The sequence below is a fragment of the Dipodomys ordii genome, unplaced genomic scaffold, assembly GCF_000151885.1.
Source record: "Dipodomys ordii isolate 6190 unplaced genomic scaffold, Dord_2.0 Scaffold131, whole genome shotgun sequence".
NCBI classification, from domain to species: Eukaryota; Metazoa; Chordata; class Mammalia; order Rodentia; family Heteromyidae; genus Dipodomys; species Dipodomys ordii.
Genome location: NW_012267347.1, coordinates 592,847 through 609,460, shown reverse-complemented (window position 1 = coordinate 609,460; position 16,614 = coordinate 592,847). Strand labels below are relative to the sequence as shown.

The 16,614-nt window shown below is 43.0% G+C and overlaps 1 protein-coding gene across 1 annotated transcript; it reads left to right on the top strand.

Moving 5' to 3' along the window:
• Window positions 1-404: 404 nt before the first annotated feature.
• Window positions 405-16,260, top strand: LOC105996454 (low affinity immunoglobulin gamma Fc region receptor II-like). Its single transcript, XM_013030536.1, has 7 exons — window positions 405-585; window positions 6,807-6,827; window positions 8,409-8,663; window positions 10,243-10,497; window positions 11,138-11,257; window positions 15,967-16,004; window positions 16,113-16,260. The coding sequence occupies exons 1-7, from the start codon at window positions 555-557 to the stop codon at window positions 16,197-16,199; spliced, it is 807 nt and encodes a 268-aa protein (XP_012885990.1). The 5' UTR covers window positions 405-554; the 3' UTR covers window positions 16,200-16,260.
• Window positions 16,261-16,614: the final 354 nt, after the last annotated feature.

Below are 16,614 nucleotides of genomic sequence, written 5' to 3'. Positions count from 1 at the left end.
GAGAGAGAGAGAGAGAGGAGGTACCAGAAGATTGCCAGTATAACAACCTCCATCATTTTTTCCTTTCTTTCTTTCTTTCTTTCTTTCTTTCTTTCTTTCTTTCTTTCTTTCTTTCTTTCTTTCTTTCTTTCTTTCTGATGGAGATGGAGGTCAGAATTGCTGAACTGAGTTTAGGTGATCATTCCCTCTTTCTACCAGAGGTTTAGGTCAACTATGGTCCCAAAAGAAGAAGAGGGAAGTTGCTTTCCAGTGTCTAAAATTTCAATGATTTGAGTTGAGCCTCATAGATGAGTAGCCCTGAATTTTCTAGGCAGGAACATGATGAAAGGAAAGAGGGTAGAAAGGGAGGAGCCTATAATTAAACAGACCTTTTCACTTCCTCATTTGGATTCCAGAATTTCTCCTCTGAGTTGACTCTGCCAAGTCTGGACAGAAGCCTGTGCCTGTGAGCATCTAGAGCCACATCGCTTCAGGGGTGAATCCCAGCATTTCTATCTCTACTTGCCATTGAGAGTGACTGGGCTGTTTGCAAGCCCTTGCAGATTTGGGATCACATGCTACTGTGGACAGCTGTGTTATTCCTGGGTGAGTCAGGACCCCCGGTGAGGAGTATGGAAACCTGGGTTGAGGTCCAACTTGGGTGGGGATGAGGGTCACTTGGGAAGCCTGTCAAGAAAATATCAGGAGTGTTGTGTAGGTTGCTAGACTGACAGCTCTGCTGGCCTTCAAAACTCAAGGTTGGTAGAATTTGTTGGTTATGCTTTCTTTGGCTGGGCATTCAGGAACTCAGTACTCTGCCACTCTTCATTCCCACCCCCAAACACCAGGACCTGCTCAGAGGAAAATCTAGTGATCTAAGTTGGAGTAACAAACAAGTGGCCAGAATGTTTCCCTTTGATGATTCATGTGGGCATAATTTTACGTAAGATAGCTACTTCTGCCCCAGACAAAGATGTACTTCAGGGGGTAGCATTTACCATTCTCTGTGCCCCCCCAAGCCACAATGCAGCATCTTTATGTGTAAGGAGATTCCTCTGGGTAGAAGCACAGAAGGATCTGGATCTTATAGGGATCTGAGGCTCAGAGAATTTACATACTTGGACAATTCTGTAGCTGTCAATTGCAGGACCACAGAAATCACTTGCTACACCCACACCCCCATTCACTGGTCATGGGTCTAACTAATGACAAAGGCAGGGTCTTTAATTTTCTAGTTAAGTTCTCAGCTGGATAGTTGGAAGAGACTGGAGGAGATCCCTACTATCAGAATCCTGGGACTTTGAGCGTGCCTCTCAGAGCAAGAAATATGAGCTCTGGGGGATCTTTTCCCTTAATACTGGATTGACATGTTGCTATTAGAGGCAGAGGTAAGGAGCAGGAAGATTTCCCTATGTGTGGGTTGAAGTAGAATAGAGTGTAAAGTGGATTGATCTGCCTCAGTTTTCATGTGGAAAGGCTCAGCCCTAGAGAGGTGATGTGCTTCTCTGTGGATGCCAATAGTGCTATCACTGTCATCTGGGCAAGACTCCTAAGTTCTGCTGTTTACTAAATCTCCAGGAATCTATCCCATTTCCCCCTTCCTATATTTAAGTCTTCACCACTTCACCACTGGAATTTGGTGTGTGTGTGCGTGTGTGTGTGTTGATGGTACTATAGTTTGAATTCAGGGTCTTACACTTGTTAGGCAGACAGGTGCTCTACTGCTTGAGCCATGACTCCATCCATGATTGCATCTCCTTTCCTTCCTTCCTTCCATCCCCCTTCCTTCCTTCCTTCCTTCCTTCCTTCCTTCCTTCCTTCCTTCCTTCCTTCCTTCCTTCCTTCCTACCTTCCTTCCTTCTTTCCTTGTTTCCTTCCTTCCTTCCTTCCCTCCTTCCTTCCTTCCTTCTTCTCTTTCTTCATTTTTGTGTGTGTTGGCAACAGGGTTTGGACTCAGGGCCTTGTGCTCTTGCTTGCTTGCACTCTACTACTTGAGTCACACCTCCAGTCTGGCATTTTGTTGGTCAATTGGAGATAGAGTCTCATAGACTTTTCTGGTGGGTTAGCTTCGAACTAAGATCTTCCTGAGTAGGTAGGATTACAAGCATGAACCAACAGTGCCTGGTTCTGATTGTCTTGATTGCTCCTGACTCCCTCTGTGTCCACTATGCACACCAAAGCCAGGGTATTTTCAAGTAGAACTATGACTGAGTCACTGTACATCATAAATGCTTCTGGAACAAGTCCACTGCCTACTGAAGAAACTCCAGTTCTCCCCTTCTAACCATGTTCTCATCACATCAACAATGAATATAATCAGACAGGGCATACACTATGTTTTGTTTTTAACATCTCTGCTTCTGTTTATGCTAAAGGTATTTTAGCAGAGTGTCTTTGCTTCTGTATATTCTACCATGTCTTAACCCTTAAATAAGCTCTATGTGCAAGGCACCGTTTTAGAACTTGAGAATTTATCAGTGAACACATAGATGGTTTCTTCAACCTAAACCACAAGATCTTTATTTACTTCACAATGAGAACACTAGGTGTGAAATAATTAGTTCTTACTACTATTTGTGTTTTTTTGTTTTTTGTTTTTTTTGGGTCTGGTCGTGGGGCCTGAACTCTGGGCCTGGGCGCTGTCCCTCAGCTCTTCAGCTCAAGGCTAGCCACTTGAGCCACAGCGCCACTTCGGGGTTTGTTCTTTTTGCTTATGTGGTGCTGAGGAATCGAACCCAGGGCCGCAGGCATGCAAGGCAAGCGCTCTACCACTGAGCCACCTTCCCAGCATTACTACTATTTGTTAAATGTGATAGTACATGATTGGTAATGTCTCTCCTTTCCTCATCTCTTTCTTTTATTTTTAATTTTTTGTCTTCTTTATCCTCTTCACCCACTTTCCCACTGAGCTGTCCCTCTTACCATTTCTACTCCCATTGTTTGCTATTATTGTGTCTACATCAATAACCCAAAGCTATTTCCTTGCTTACTCTATATACTTACATATTTCTGCCTGTTGGTCGAACAGCTCCAAGTTGCCAGCTCAGAAACAACATGTATTAAAAATCTAACTTATTATCTTTCCCTTACAAATGTTCTTGTCCTTATAATATTTGTATTTTCATGGGTGCAGTCACCTTTTTCCTATTAATACAGATACCTGAAAAAAGGCATGGAGAAAACAGATGCATTTCATATAGAGAGAAGGGCAAAGAAGTTAAGGGGATTGTGATGAGGTGGTTATAATGGATCATTGAATCCAAGCCAAGAGTGGCCAAAACTGGTAAGCAGATGAAATGGAAAAAGACGAAGCTGTGACTGAAGAATGAGCTGTTGGATTTTGTGACGTTAGTTAGTATGGTTTTGGTGATGATAAACATGAAAATGTGTGACTTAAGATGTATCAAAGAAAATTCACTGGAATTGGGTGCATGTGACTCACATATATAATCTTAGTTACTCAGATTTAAGGATTGTGGTTTGAGGCAAGCCCTGGCAGGAAAATCGATAAGACTCTCATATCCAATTAATCACCAAAAAAGCTGGAAACAGAGCAGCGGCTCAAATAGTAGCGTGCTAGTCTTGAGCACAAAAAACTCAGGGGCATCCCCCAAGCCCTGAGTTTAAGCCCCAGGACTAGTGTAGGAAGAAAGTAAAAAAGTAAGAGGGGAGAGTGGGAAGGATGGAAGGAAGAAAGGAAGGAAGGCAGGAGGAAAGCAAGCTCAATGGAGATGAGTAGGTCAAGGAAGGAAGCAGCTGGATGCTGGACAGATCATTCACATGTATTCCGGATCACTGTAGTCATCTTTTTCTTAACTAATCTATGATACTTCCCTTGTTCCAAATTATTCTGACATGGCACTTTCAATCCAGTATGAACATCTTAAGTGACTTCTCACTATTCTTAAAATAAATTTTATTTTTGTCCATTGTGGGGTTTGAACTCAGGGCCTGGGCACTGTCCCTGAGCTCTTTTGCTCAAGCCTAGTGTTCTACCACTTTGAGCCATAGTTCCACTTCCAATTTTTGAGTGGTTAATTGGAGATGAGGGTCTCAGGGGGACTTTCCTGCTCTGGGTAGCTCTGAACGATGATCCTCAGATCTCAGCCGCCTGAGTAGCTAGGATTACAAGTGTAAGCCACTGGCTCTCAGCTCACTTCCCAATATTCATTGGACAAAAGAGCAAACATAAAATTTAAATTTATTTAAAATTTATCATATGTCAGATAGAACAAAAGTGCCTCTGTATAGTATCTCACTTATTCCTTTCTCCAACCACATCAAGTGGGCATTGCAGTCATCATATTTATAAGCAAAGGAAACTGAAGTGGAGAAGTTAAGCAGCTTCTGCAAGGTCGCTTAGCAATGGTGAATCAGCATTTAATTAAATTCTGTTCTCCTATGTGCATTCCCATCATTCAGCTTGAGGAGCCCTTCAGTTTTCAACTTTGCTCCTAATTACTTTGCTTTACCAGAGGTCAGCAATCAGAAGACAAAAATTGGGCTGCTATTTGCTGGGAATATTGAATGCCTGCCAGCCCTTCCCATGAATATCTCTTCCAACTCTGCCAAAGTTTTATCAGACCTTGAAGCTTCATGATAAACACTCTCTCCATGGGGTTTCCTCTTTACCAACCTAAACTTTGTCAAACATGGGATCCTAGGATCTTTTTCTCCTCTGAACCTCCAAGACTATCTCTCTTATGTAAAATGGCATGTTTATTTATCTATATTGTTAGACTGTTGGGTAGAGACTTGCAGCTTTTGCTTTAGGATTGCCAATAGGAAGTTGATGCAGCTTTGTTGATTAAAGTTGTATTGTAAAAGGACAGATTTGCCTAAGTTTACAGGTGAGATGTGGTAGTATCAGGACTAGAATCTTGCTCTACAAACTTCCAAATCAACATTCTCTACAGTGTCTCCTAATCATTCTTTGTTCTTATTCTAATTTTCTTTCTTTTTGTTTTGCTTTTTGAGCAAGTCCTGAGGCTTGAACTCAGAGCCTGTCCCTGAGCTTTTTTGATCAACGTTAGTACTCTACCATGTGAGCCACAGCTCACATGGAGATAAGGAGTTTCACAGACTTTCCTGCCTAGGCTGAACCGTGATCTCAGATCTCAGTCCCCTGAATAGTTAGGATTACAGGCATGAGCCACCAGCATCTGGCCCTGCCATACTTTTGTCCCTGAAAATATACACAGATTTGGGAGACTTTTGACACTTTCTCTGCCCTAATATAAGAGAAAATCTACCAACAGCCACACATAACACGAACATATACATCTAAGGAACTGCTTTGATTCTTTGGCCAATTAAAGTGCCTATACACCTTCACCCTTTTGATTAGCTTTCCTGGGTCTTCCTGCCCTACACTTAGCCTTTTTGCAGTCCCTTGTTCCTATCAGATTTGCCTTATAACAAAAATCTGGGGCTGGGAAGGTGGCTCAGTGGTAGAGTGCTTGCCTCGCATGCATGAGGCCCTGGGTTCAATTCCTCAGCACCACATAAGCAGAAAAAGCCAGAAGTGGGTGCTGTGGCTCAAGTGGTAGAGCACTAGCCTTGAGCTGAAGAGCTGAAGGATAATGCCCAGGCCCAGAGTTCAGGCCCCACTACCAACTAAAAAAACCAACAAAAATCTGGAAGACCTAAATATCAAGAAATAGAGATGTGAAGTAAACCAGAATAGAACCAAATAATGGAATAGAATGTAGGTGTTAAAAATGACAATATAGAATCTGTGAAGGTGGCTCAGTGGTAGAGTGCTTGCCTTGCATGCCTGAGGCCCTGGGTTTGATTTCTCAGCACCACATAAACAGAAAAAGCTGGAAGTGGTGCTGTGGCTCAAGTGGTAGAATGCTAGGAGTTCAGGCCCCATGAATGACAAAAACAAAAACATAAACAAAAAAACCAAACAACTACAAAAAACTGATAATATAAGCTTGAAGTATGTTCAAGTAGTAGAGTGCCTGTCTACTAAGTATGAGGTCCTGAGTTCAATCCTGAGTACTATCCTCCTCAAAAGAAAAAGGCATAGAAAAACAGATTAATATACTAAAAAATGTTTGTATGGTACAAAAATATTCTCCATCCTGATTAAATTGGTACAGTATAGACTCTTTGCCACTTGTTTATGTCTGTGTTTAAACATTATGTGAATATATTTTCATGGAGAAAGTCCAACAGGATATGTGCCAAGATGGTATTATTTTTGTCACATGTATTTTCTATTTTTCTATAAGGATCTCTCATGTATCTTGTCCTCCCAAAAGACAAAATCTTGTTCTCAGGATAGACATAAAAATCTAGAGTTCTATTAGGGAACTTTCCAGGAGTATTTTAATTTTAATCAGTCAAAGGTGTTAGGCCAAATGAAAGTGTCACAACACAGATGCAAGAAAGTTTTTTTTGTTTTTTGTTTTGGTTAGCCATGACGCTTGAACTCCTTTTTGTTCAAAGCTAGCACTCTACCACTTTGAGCCATAGTGCCACTTCTGGTTTTCTGGTGGTTAATTGTAGGTAAGAGAAACTCAGACTTTCCTGCTAGGCTGACTTTGAACCTTGATCCTCAGATCTTAGCCATCTGAGTAGCTAGGATTACAGGGGTGGGCCTCTGGCACCTAGCTGGAAGAGAGTTTTATATTATTTTATTTTCTTCTGTTAGTGGGAAGGAATTCTGAGCACATTTGAAAATGATCTCTTCCAGATAGTCCAAGGGAATTGTAATTGGGTGAGAGCTGGGACATGAGTAAGGGGACTGTGAGTCTGGGCAAGTATGTCTCAGTATGAGGATCAGGCCCAGGTTAATCTTTGCTTTTTTTGTCTTTCAGCTCTAGTAGCCGGCACACCTGGTAAGTAAGTACTGTACCTATATCCTCTCCTTTCTCCATCTCTCATCTCCCTCCTCTCCCAGTGTCCTTTCTGGAGATGATGTGAATGCACCAGTATCAAAGCTTAGTACTACAAGGGGTCATTGCTCCCAGAAGATCCCCTGCCCCTTTTCCTCCTTCCCAGGAAGGCAGGTGGAGAGTAGTCATAGTGCACAGGTACTTCAAACCTTTTGGTTCTGTTATGGTGAGATGTTACTAGCCTTCCCCCACCCTCATACACACACACACACACACACACACACACACACACACACACGAGCATTCTGACTTTTCTTAATTGCCTTTCACTGTAGATAAAACCAAGAACTTCTAAAAAGGTGTCACATGTATTTTTTATTTTTCTATAAGATTTTTCATGCATCTTGTCCTCCCAGAAGACAAAATCTTGTTCTCAGGATAGTTGTAAGAAAAAAATCTAGAGTGGAGGATAGAGTAGTAGTAGTTACCAAAGCCTGGAAAGGATTAGAAAGAAGGGGAGAATAGAGAGAGGGTAGTTAACAGACATATAGACATACAGTTAAATAGTAGGAATATAACTTCTAATGTCCTGTAGCACAGAAAAGTAAATGTAACTGACAACAATTACTCATACAGTTGAAAATAGCTAATAGAGAGGGTTTCAATGTTCCTAGCACCAATAAATAATATTTGATGAGATAGATCTGTCAGTTTCTCTATTCTGATCATTATACAATAGGTATTGATGTCTTACTGCTCTCCATAAAGACATATAGCTAAGTGTCAGTTTTAGAAAAATTATTTGAAAACAATAAGTACTTCTTCTTTCCAAAGAATTTCTAAACATGTAAAAATTACATGATCTGGTTAGATAAATAAATCCTCCACTTTTTGCATAGGGCTGAGGGCTTCAAGGCCTGTTCTCCTGACTGGGCTATCCCATAACCCTACAGCAGCTTTGGCAGTGTGAGCTTTGCCAGCACTTCTGTGTCCATTCATTCTTCCTCTTCACCTTTTCTCCATCATTTCTTAACCTTCGGAGGCCACAGAGGCTCCTTTATGCTTGGGTGTGAGGACAGGCGTCTGACCTCCTTTGTAAGAGATAACGAATGACATTAGATATGAACAGAAACCTGATATCTAATTCCCATGCCTGACATTTCCACCATATGCCTCCACTTACCTTCTTTGAGAGAGTTTACCGACTAGTGACCAAACACATTAACTTACAAATGAATTTAGAAAAGGAGAAGGGAAGAGAGAAAGATATTGAACTGCTAGAATATACTTACTTATCAAGGTAGATATTTATAGTTCTGTGAGTTTCCTGTGCTATCTCCCCCTTTGTTTTCTTTGTCCTGTCCTGCTAAGGATCAGTTATATCTCCTGGAAGTTCCCTGTGCCCTTGTGGTAGGATGTATAAGGAAGAAATCCACCTCAGTTGAAAAAGTGTTTTGGACCTGGTTCCAATCTTAGTGTCCCAAGTAAGAACATAGATACTTCTTTGTCAGAAATTCTTAGCCTTCTTAGGCTCTTGAGTTTTTCTCTTCTCACCTAGACTTCTCTCTCTGACCCTTTCAACAGATCTCCCCAAGGCTGTGGTGAGACTTGAGCCTCCATGGATCCAGGTACTCCAGGAAGACAATGTGACACTAGCCTGCCAGGGGTCCCACAACCCTGGGAACCACTCCACACAATGGTTCCACAATGGGAAATCCATCCCAGCCCAGGTCCAGCCCAACTACAACTTTAAAGCCAAGAGAAATGACAGTGGGGAGTACAGGTGCCAGATGAGCCAGACCAGCCTCAGTGACCCTGTGCATCTGGTTGTGATAGCCGGTAAGTAGAGGGAGCCCCAGGAAGGGGCTGGGAGGCCAGCAGGGAGCAAATGTGCTTACAAGGCACAGGTTTGCCTGTTCTTGGCAAGCCTAGTCCTGAGCTGCTAGAAGTGCTTTTCCTCATGTATTGCCCTTTTCACTCATCCCTTTGCTTAGTGTATGAGTTGGTGATGGGGTGGGTGTGTCTGTGCAAATTCCTAAGAAATACCTCAGTGCATGTGAATGGTTATTCTTGCCTCAGCCCTGATTGAGCAAGAAGGTTCTAAGGCAACAGACAGGCAGCTGAGTGTGAGAGAAAAGGAAGTCGCCATTTCACAGAAGCCCGTTCACGTTCATGTAGAGCCAAAACACACAGAGTGACCATAACTGAAGTTCAGTCCTGTAAGCAGCCAACCATGTAAATATGATGAATTCATTTACTCCTTCTCTGTCGGTTCCCTTGCCTGCTTCCCAGGGATATTAATGCCTTCCTCACTCACTGAGTTCTGGGAAGAAGTGACATTTCCCTAACCTTTATATCCCTTCTCCACACTCAGTGCTGGGTGTCCTGCTCTGTCTTTTTCTTCCATCATCCTGTAGGCAGTTTGACTTGAAAATTGTGTCTCATCCATTTCTGTATTTGCAGCACCTGAGGCAATGCAGGACTTTGTAAATGTTTGCTGAACACATCAACAATTTTACAAAGTTCCTGTTAAAATAGTAGACTCTCCATAAAGAAGAGCTATCATGTGACTATGATGACTACTGTTGTCGCTCTTCACTTACTCCCCTAAGAGGTATTTAGCAAGCTCATGACTTACCTCTTACTGCCATTATTCATTCAGAGTAGCTCCTCAGTCAGACTGAATTTCTTTCTCCCCACCTCCAGGAAGGGACTGGATCTCTGGATCTCATGTGTCCTTCCTGACAGGACAGGGCTGTAGCTGCCTTCTCCCAGGAGAGGAAAGAGAAGATAAGCATATCTGGGAACTATAAGTAGATGCATGGTCTTATTACACTTTGAGTATACACCATTGTGTGGTGGTCCCTCACCTACTCTGAGATCTTGTAATCTACAGTTTCTTCACAGTTATTTATTCACATTCTTTCCTGCTTTTAGGCCCTCTGCAGAGTTCTTGAAGGCTGTAGTGAAACTTGAGCACCCTCTGACTGGCAGCTGAGGCCCAGACAGAATTAAGTTACTCCTCCAAGGTTTCAGAGTGCATAAATGAGTGGAGCTGGAATTAGAGATCAAAACTATTTGATTCCAGCTCTGGTGGCTCATGCCTGTAATTCTAGCTATTCAGGAGGCTGAGATCTGAGGTTCAAAGCCAGCCAAGGGAAGGAAAGTCCATGAGAGTCTTATCTCCAATTAACTGCCAGAAAACTGGAAGTGGTACATGGATCATGTGCTGAAGCACTAGCCTTGAGCGACAGTGCCCAGGCCCAGAGTTCAAACCCCACAACCAACAAAAAATACAAAACTGATTCTGAATTTAGGCTCTTTCTCTGCACATGAGGTCATACCAATAAGGATAGTCGAGGTCTCAGAGTGAGCCAAAAGACTTTGAGGGGGGTCTGTGTCTTTTCCTGTCTTTCAGACTGGCTGCTGCTTCAGACCCCTCAACTGGTGTTCCAGGAGGGGGACACCATTGTGATGAGGTGCCACAGCTGGAAAGACAGCTTTCTGAACAAGATCACTTTCTACCAGAATGGGACATCCAAGAAGTTCTCCCATTTCAGTAGTAACTTCTCCATCCCCAGTGCCAATCTTAGTCACAGTGGTGATTACTACTGCACAGGAAATATAGGAAGGATGTCCTACTCATCCAAGTCTGTGGCCATCACTGTCCAAAGTAAGTGAATTGTGTCAAGATGTAAGGAGGGAAGAAGTTGAATGAGAAATATCACCACAGCAATAGTGGGCATCGCAGCAAAGAAGAGCATTTTAGAGGCCTTGCCAAGTATTGATTAGTGGGCAGAACTAGGGACCAGAGCTCAGATCATTCAGTTTTCATGTGATGGGTACATAAGGCTGTTCACTTAGAAATGCAGGCTTACACTAAACACATTGGTAAAACAGAGCTTCCTCATTAGTGCAGAGGGTTCCCTTAGGTCCTGTACAGTCCTAAGAGTTGAGGTTTGCCTTGTTTGTTCTCATGTTCACTCAGGAAGGCCTAGCAGATTCTGGGTAGTACCAATACCTCAAACTATAGGAGGTATTAGTCTTACCCTCTCCGCTAGAGCATCACCCCTCTCCTCCTACATATCCATCAATGTGCATTCATTAATTTGGTGGAGACATTTGGCTATGGGGGAGGCACAAGTTCAGCCACTTAAACCTTGCACAGATGCTGCTGCAGAGTGAAGTGAGTATTACATTTGTGAACAATCCAGATTACAGAGCAGCTCCAGGTAACAAGAACAAGGGCATGGAATTGGAGGAGGTGGGATAGTGGAAGTGAGACTATTACTAACCTCATATGTCTTCCCTAGGGCCTGAGTCAAGTGACTCAATGGTGATGGTGATTGTGGCTGTGGTCACTGGGATTATTGTAGCAGTCATTGTTGTTGCCATAGCAATTTTGAGCTACCTCAAGCGAAAACAGAAAGCAGGTTTGTGGCTTGTTTTTGACTCCTGTTGTTATCAATTCCTATTTGGCTGAGGCCCTAGCCTCGGATTTGCTAGAAGCCTTATCTTTGGACTGCAGCATATTTAACATTTGATATAGTTCCACCACTCATTTATTGACTCATTTATTAACTAATCCATTCAATAAGACTTGAACTAACTTGCTTATATGTCAGGCACTGTTATAGACACTGTAAGTGATAGTAAGATAAATGAGTCTAGTTTCTGCCCCCTTAGAGTTCTCAGCATTGTGAGAAAGATAGAAGTTTAAAAAAAAGAAAAAGAATTAACCAGCCCTTAAGAAGTTGGAGGCATGGCTTCGTTTTCAAATCGCCAATGAGCAACGTGTCAGGTACTGAGTCTGAGCCTCTGTCTCACAAAACAGAAAAGAAAGACAGAAGTAAAAGCATATAATTATATTATGGGATACAGCAATGATAGAGAAATGAAAGGCTATGATAATGATAAACAAGAGGCTTCATAATACAGTTGTATCAGTCAGTTTTCTGTCACTATAACAAAATACTTCTGATAATCAGCTTGTAAAGAGAAAGTCTTTTTTTTGGGGGGGGGGTGTCTGGTCGTGGGGCCTGAACTCTGGGTCTGGGCGCTGTCCTTCAGCTCTTCAGCTCAAGGCTAGCACTCTACCACTTGAGCCACAACGCCACTTTCGGGTTTTTCTTTTGGCTTATGTGCTGAGGAATCGAACGCAGGGCCTCATGCATGCAAGGCAAGTGCTCTACCACTGAGCCATCTTCCCAGCCCCAAGAGAAAAGTCTTATGAGGATCTGTTTATGATTGGTTGGCCCTGTTGCTATGGCCTTATGACAAGGTAGCATATACTGATGGGATCAGAGAACTAGGCAAAATTGCTCATCTTATTGCCAAGAACCAAAGAGAACAAGGAAGTAACAAGAAGTCCCAATAGTTCCCTTCAAGAACAAACCTCAGCTGGACCCTGCCACATAAGATTGCACAACCTTCCGATACTATCACCCTGGTGACCAAGTGTCTCACACATGGGCCTTTAGGGTATACTCAAACTAGGGCACCAAACTAGGGTACTCAGCCTGTCCTGGACCAGATTAAAGTTTCATGGGGAAGGTGTATAGTGCAGTGATTGAAACACATGTAGAGCCAGACTTCCTGGATTCAAATCTCAGCTCATAATTCATATAACTTGGATGAGTTCCTCAACCTCTCTGTGCCCGTTTCCTCATCTGGAAAATAGGGACACTTTCCAGGGTTGTTACGACAATGAATGGAGCTGAAGTTCTTATTTAGTCCCTAGTAAATAATAAACAGCCCACAAATAGGAGCTGTTGGCACTGTGGATTAGGTAGCCGTTAATTAGGCAAAGAAGGCTGACAGAACATTCCAGGTGCATGAATCAAGGCATGGAAGTGAGAAATGTTATATATAGGATGGGAATTGAGGAAGAGAAAAGAGAGTGCCATGGGCCACTGAGAAAGAGAGAATAATTTTCTTGTTTCTCTCCCTCCCTCCTCCCTCCTTTCCGTTCCCTCCCTCCCTCCTTCCCTTCCTTCCTTCCTTCCTTCCTTCCGCTCTCTCTCTCTCTCTCTCTCTCTTTCTTTCTTTCTTTGGATGCTGAGTCTTAAACTCAGGGCCTGGGTGCTATCCCTGAGATTCTTTTTTGTCCAAAACTAGCACTCTACCACTTGAACCATAGCTCCACTTCTGGATTTTGGGTAGTTAATTGAAGAGTCACAAAATTTTCTGCCCTGTCTGGCTTTGAACCAGGATCCTCATACCTCAGCTTCCTGGGTAGCTAGGATTTATAGTTGTGAGCCACTGGTACCTGGCAAATAATACTGTTAATATCTCACAAAACATGTTGCAATTGGTTGAGAGATAGGAACTCAGTTATTGATAATAAATAGTGAGAGTTTGGAATACCAAGAGAAAGAGGTTACACTTTTGGAAGGCAGAACAACCTAAGAAATGGAGTGGCCTTCTGACTGTCTTAGAAGTCCCATGGGTTAGCTGTCTTATGTCTCTCTGGACCAGCCCTTTAATACACTATAGTGGTTTCTGGGCTAGGGAGTTGGGAAATGGAGAGGAGGGAAAATGTCTGTGGGAGTGAAGGGTCTGAGGGTTAGAATTTAATCTTACCCTTCCACCCGGAAGAGTCAGGCCCAAGCTGTCATCATATTAACCTCCTATGTGCCCCTCACAGTTCTCAGGAAATATTGAGCACAGGGAAATGGGAGAGACCCTCCCTGAGGAACCAGGTAAGTACAGTGTTCCTTCTGGGGCTCTGTGCTGTCCTGCCTATGGCTATTGATGAGCCAGCAAGAAGCAGCTTGTGTGCATTCTGCTGGAGCACAGGAGAGGGAGGGGGCAGAGGGAGGAAGGCAGGGGCTCTAAGTGCTTGGTTAGTTCTGAGTCTTAATTCCTGGGCCTGAGGAGATGAGGAAAAGGAACATTGGTTACAGATAGAGAGGAGCAGGCTGCATCCAAATTTCTGGGACAGACCCTTCTGGGAATCTGGATAATTCCAGAGTAGAAAATCCAAGATATTTGGATCTTTCTGCAGAGATTTCACAGAACTGGCAAAGGATAGAGGTTAGAAATTGTGAGATGGAGTTTAATAGGAATAAGGAGGTTGAGCCTGAGAAGAAGATAGGAAGAAGCCTGGGAAAAAAACCTGCTAGATTTGATGAGGAATCTGCTCCTGTGTAGGGACAGATATAGATGTGATACAGCTCAGCATTACCTCTGTGTGTGTGTGTGTGTGTGTGTGTGTGTGTGTGTGTGTGTGTGTGTGTACTAGACTTGAACTGAGGGTCTCAGGCTCAAGGCTGGTGCTTTACCACTGAGTCACATTTTCGGTTTCAGCTTTTTGCTAGTTAATTAGAGATAAGAGTCTCTTGGATTTGTCTGCCAACCACAATTTGTCTTCCAACCACAATCCTCAGATCTCAGCTTCCTGAGTAGTTAGGATTATAAACATGAGCTACAAGTGCCCAGTCTATAAAACTTCTGAGTCTTTATAACTCTGACATTTTGAGAGCCAGTGCCCACTTAAATCTCTGCCACTTAATGATTCCACTACTTCCCAACACTACCAATACTTCCAAGTGGAATTATATAAAAGGGGAAGCAGTATTCCAGGCAAACTCCTAACAAGTTAAAAGCAGCACAAGAGAAACTGAAGTTTTTTCTTGGGCCTCCTGGGACAGCAGATAAAGGCAGCAAAGTAAGGTCCTTAAGATTCCACCTCAGACCGCTGGAGTATGACTCAGAGCCAAGCCAACAGATTTGAGAGCTTTAGCAAAAATATATTACTCACCTATCTGCATTTCTAGCAAAGTATGTATACCTTGGCCAGCCCATGTGGTGATATGGAGCTGGGTAAGCAACTGGGATCAGACCAGATGTTGAAAAAGTTCAAACACATGGGCTGGGAAGGTGGCTCAGTGGTAGAGCGCTTGCCTTGCATGCCTGAGGCCCTGAGTTCAATTCCTCAGCACCACATAAGCAAAAAGAAAAAACCTGGAAGTGGCGCTGTGGCTCAAGTGGTAGAGTGCTAGCCTTGAGCTGAAGAGCTGAGGGACAGTGCCCAGGCTCAGAGTTCAGGCCCCATGACCGGACCCACAAAAGAAAAAAAAAAGAAAAGAAAAAGTTCAAACACAACTGGGCTTACCACAGAATCCATGTGGTTTTGTCCACATGGGCATAAATGCAACCATTTATTTCACACGGCACTTATGCAACTAGGCACAAGAACTGGTAGTTTCCCTGAAAGACATAGAGAATTGCTAGGATTGTTGAGGAGAGTAATAAAAGGGAAATTCTGAGCATGAAATGTTGAAGAATTTGGAACATGGCAAATAGGGGCTCTTTGTGTCCAAGAAAAGGGAAGAGACCAGGGGCGTTGTCTCAGATTTTCCTCTGACTTTTGGAGAAATGCTGATTCACAGATCCTGACACTTCTTTTCATACTGGCAAAGTGAAGTTATGGCAAAACCATGAAGAAATTTAGTTTGTTTTGGATTTTTATGAAAGAAAATACTGTCTCCCTCTTTTTCCTCTCTTCTCCCTTGTTCTTCCCTCTGCTCTTTCTTTCCTTTTCCTTTTCCTCTCCTCTTCCCCCTTTCCCTCCCCTCCTTTGCTTTTCTTTCTTTCCCTCCCTTTTATCTTCTATTTTCTGTTCTTCCTGACTTTCTCTTCCATCTTCTATTTTACATTCTCCTCGTTCCTCACTATTTCTTTCATTTTAATACCAAGGAATACCCAATTCTACAGAGTTCTAAGGATTTACATTTGGTCCATGTGAAAATGACTATTAGTCTTCTTTCCCTGGAATCTGTGGCACAAATCTGGACTTTATTTCATTCTGACACAGAACATCTCCCACTGATACCTCAGATCCTCAAATCTGCCTGGTTTGCTTCTAGGAAAGCTCAGCTTTTGTATAAAGGGGGTGGCACACATGACTATCTGTTTTTTGCCAATGTGACCAACGGGAAAAGCTAGGTCTAAGATGGCTAGGTTAGAGGATGGAGGCCATATTGTCTTAGCACTTAGCCTGCAGGCCTAAGTTGGGTTGGGCAGTCTTTGCTGCAGGTATAGTTTGAGCTTTGATTTTACAGCCTTCACAGCAGCACAGGCAAACCCTCTTCTCTATCAGTACTCTGGCTGATGCTCATTCTTTTTTTTTTTTTCCCAGTCAATCCCATTGATTGTGAGGAAACTTCCAAAAGAGAGGTGAGTGGTTCTACCCAGCTCCTTTCCCCTCTCCTCCTCTTCCTTCCCTGTTACCTTATTTTCCAAGGCCTCTCTATGGATCTCATTGCACATCTCTGCTCTCTCTAGAATGGAAATACCATCACCTATTCACTACTCAAGCACCCGGAAGCTCCAGAGGAAGGAACAGAGCCTGGTTATGAGAACCACAATTAGTCTCTCTCTCTCTCTCTCCCCTCTATCCCTCTCTGCCCCTTTCTCTTTCTCTCCCTCTCTCTCTCCCACTCTCCCGCTCTTGCTCTTATGCTAGCTTTTGCTCTCTCACTCTTTCTCTCTATCTGTCTCTAAGAAAATCAATGAGGTGAGGGTCAAATGTCTTCTGTCATCAACTGTCCTTGGAGCAGTCAAGTGGATGCTGCAGTTACAAAGGAAAAGAACTTCCAGAGTTGCCTATGTGAATCCTGAAACGAAGAGACAATACGGTCCCTAGTGGTCGACTTCAGCCTTTGCCTACATAGGCATCAAGGCTCTTTTGTTACAAATCCACACCACTAATAAAACTAATACACTTACTGTTATTAAGAGGTTGTAGCAAGGTGGGGAATACTTCTGTCACAAGTTACTTGAGCAC

Coding starts and splice junctions, on each gene's coding strand:
- LOC105996454 (XM_013030536.1), top strand. CDS start 555: ATGCTACTGTGGACAGCTGTGTTATTCCTGG. Junction 10,498..11,137: donor TGTGGCCATCACTGTCCAAA/GTAAGTGAATTG, acceptor TGTCTTCCCTAG/GGCCTGAGTCAAGTGACTCA. Junction 11,258..15,966: donor CAAGCGAAAACAGAAAGCAG/GTTTGTGGCTTG, acceptor TTTTTTTCCCAG/TCAATCCCATTGATTGTGAG.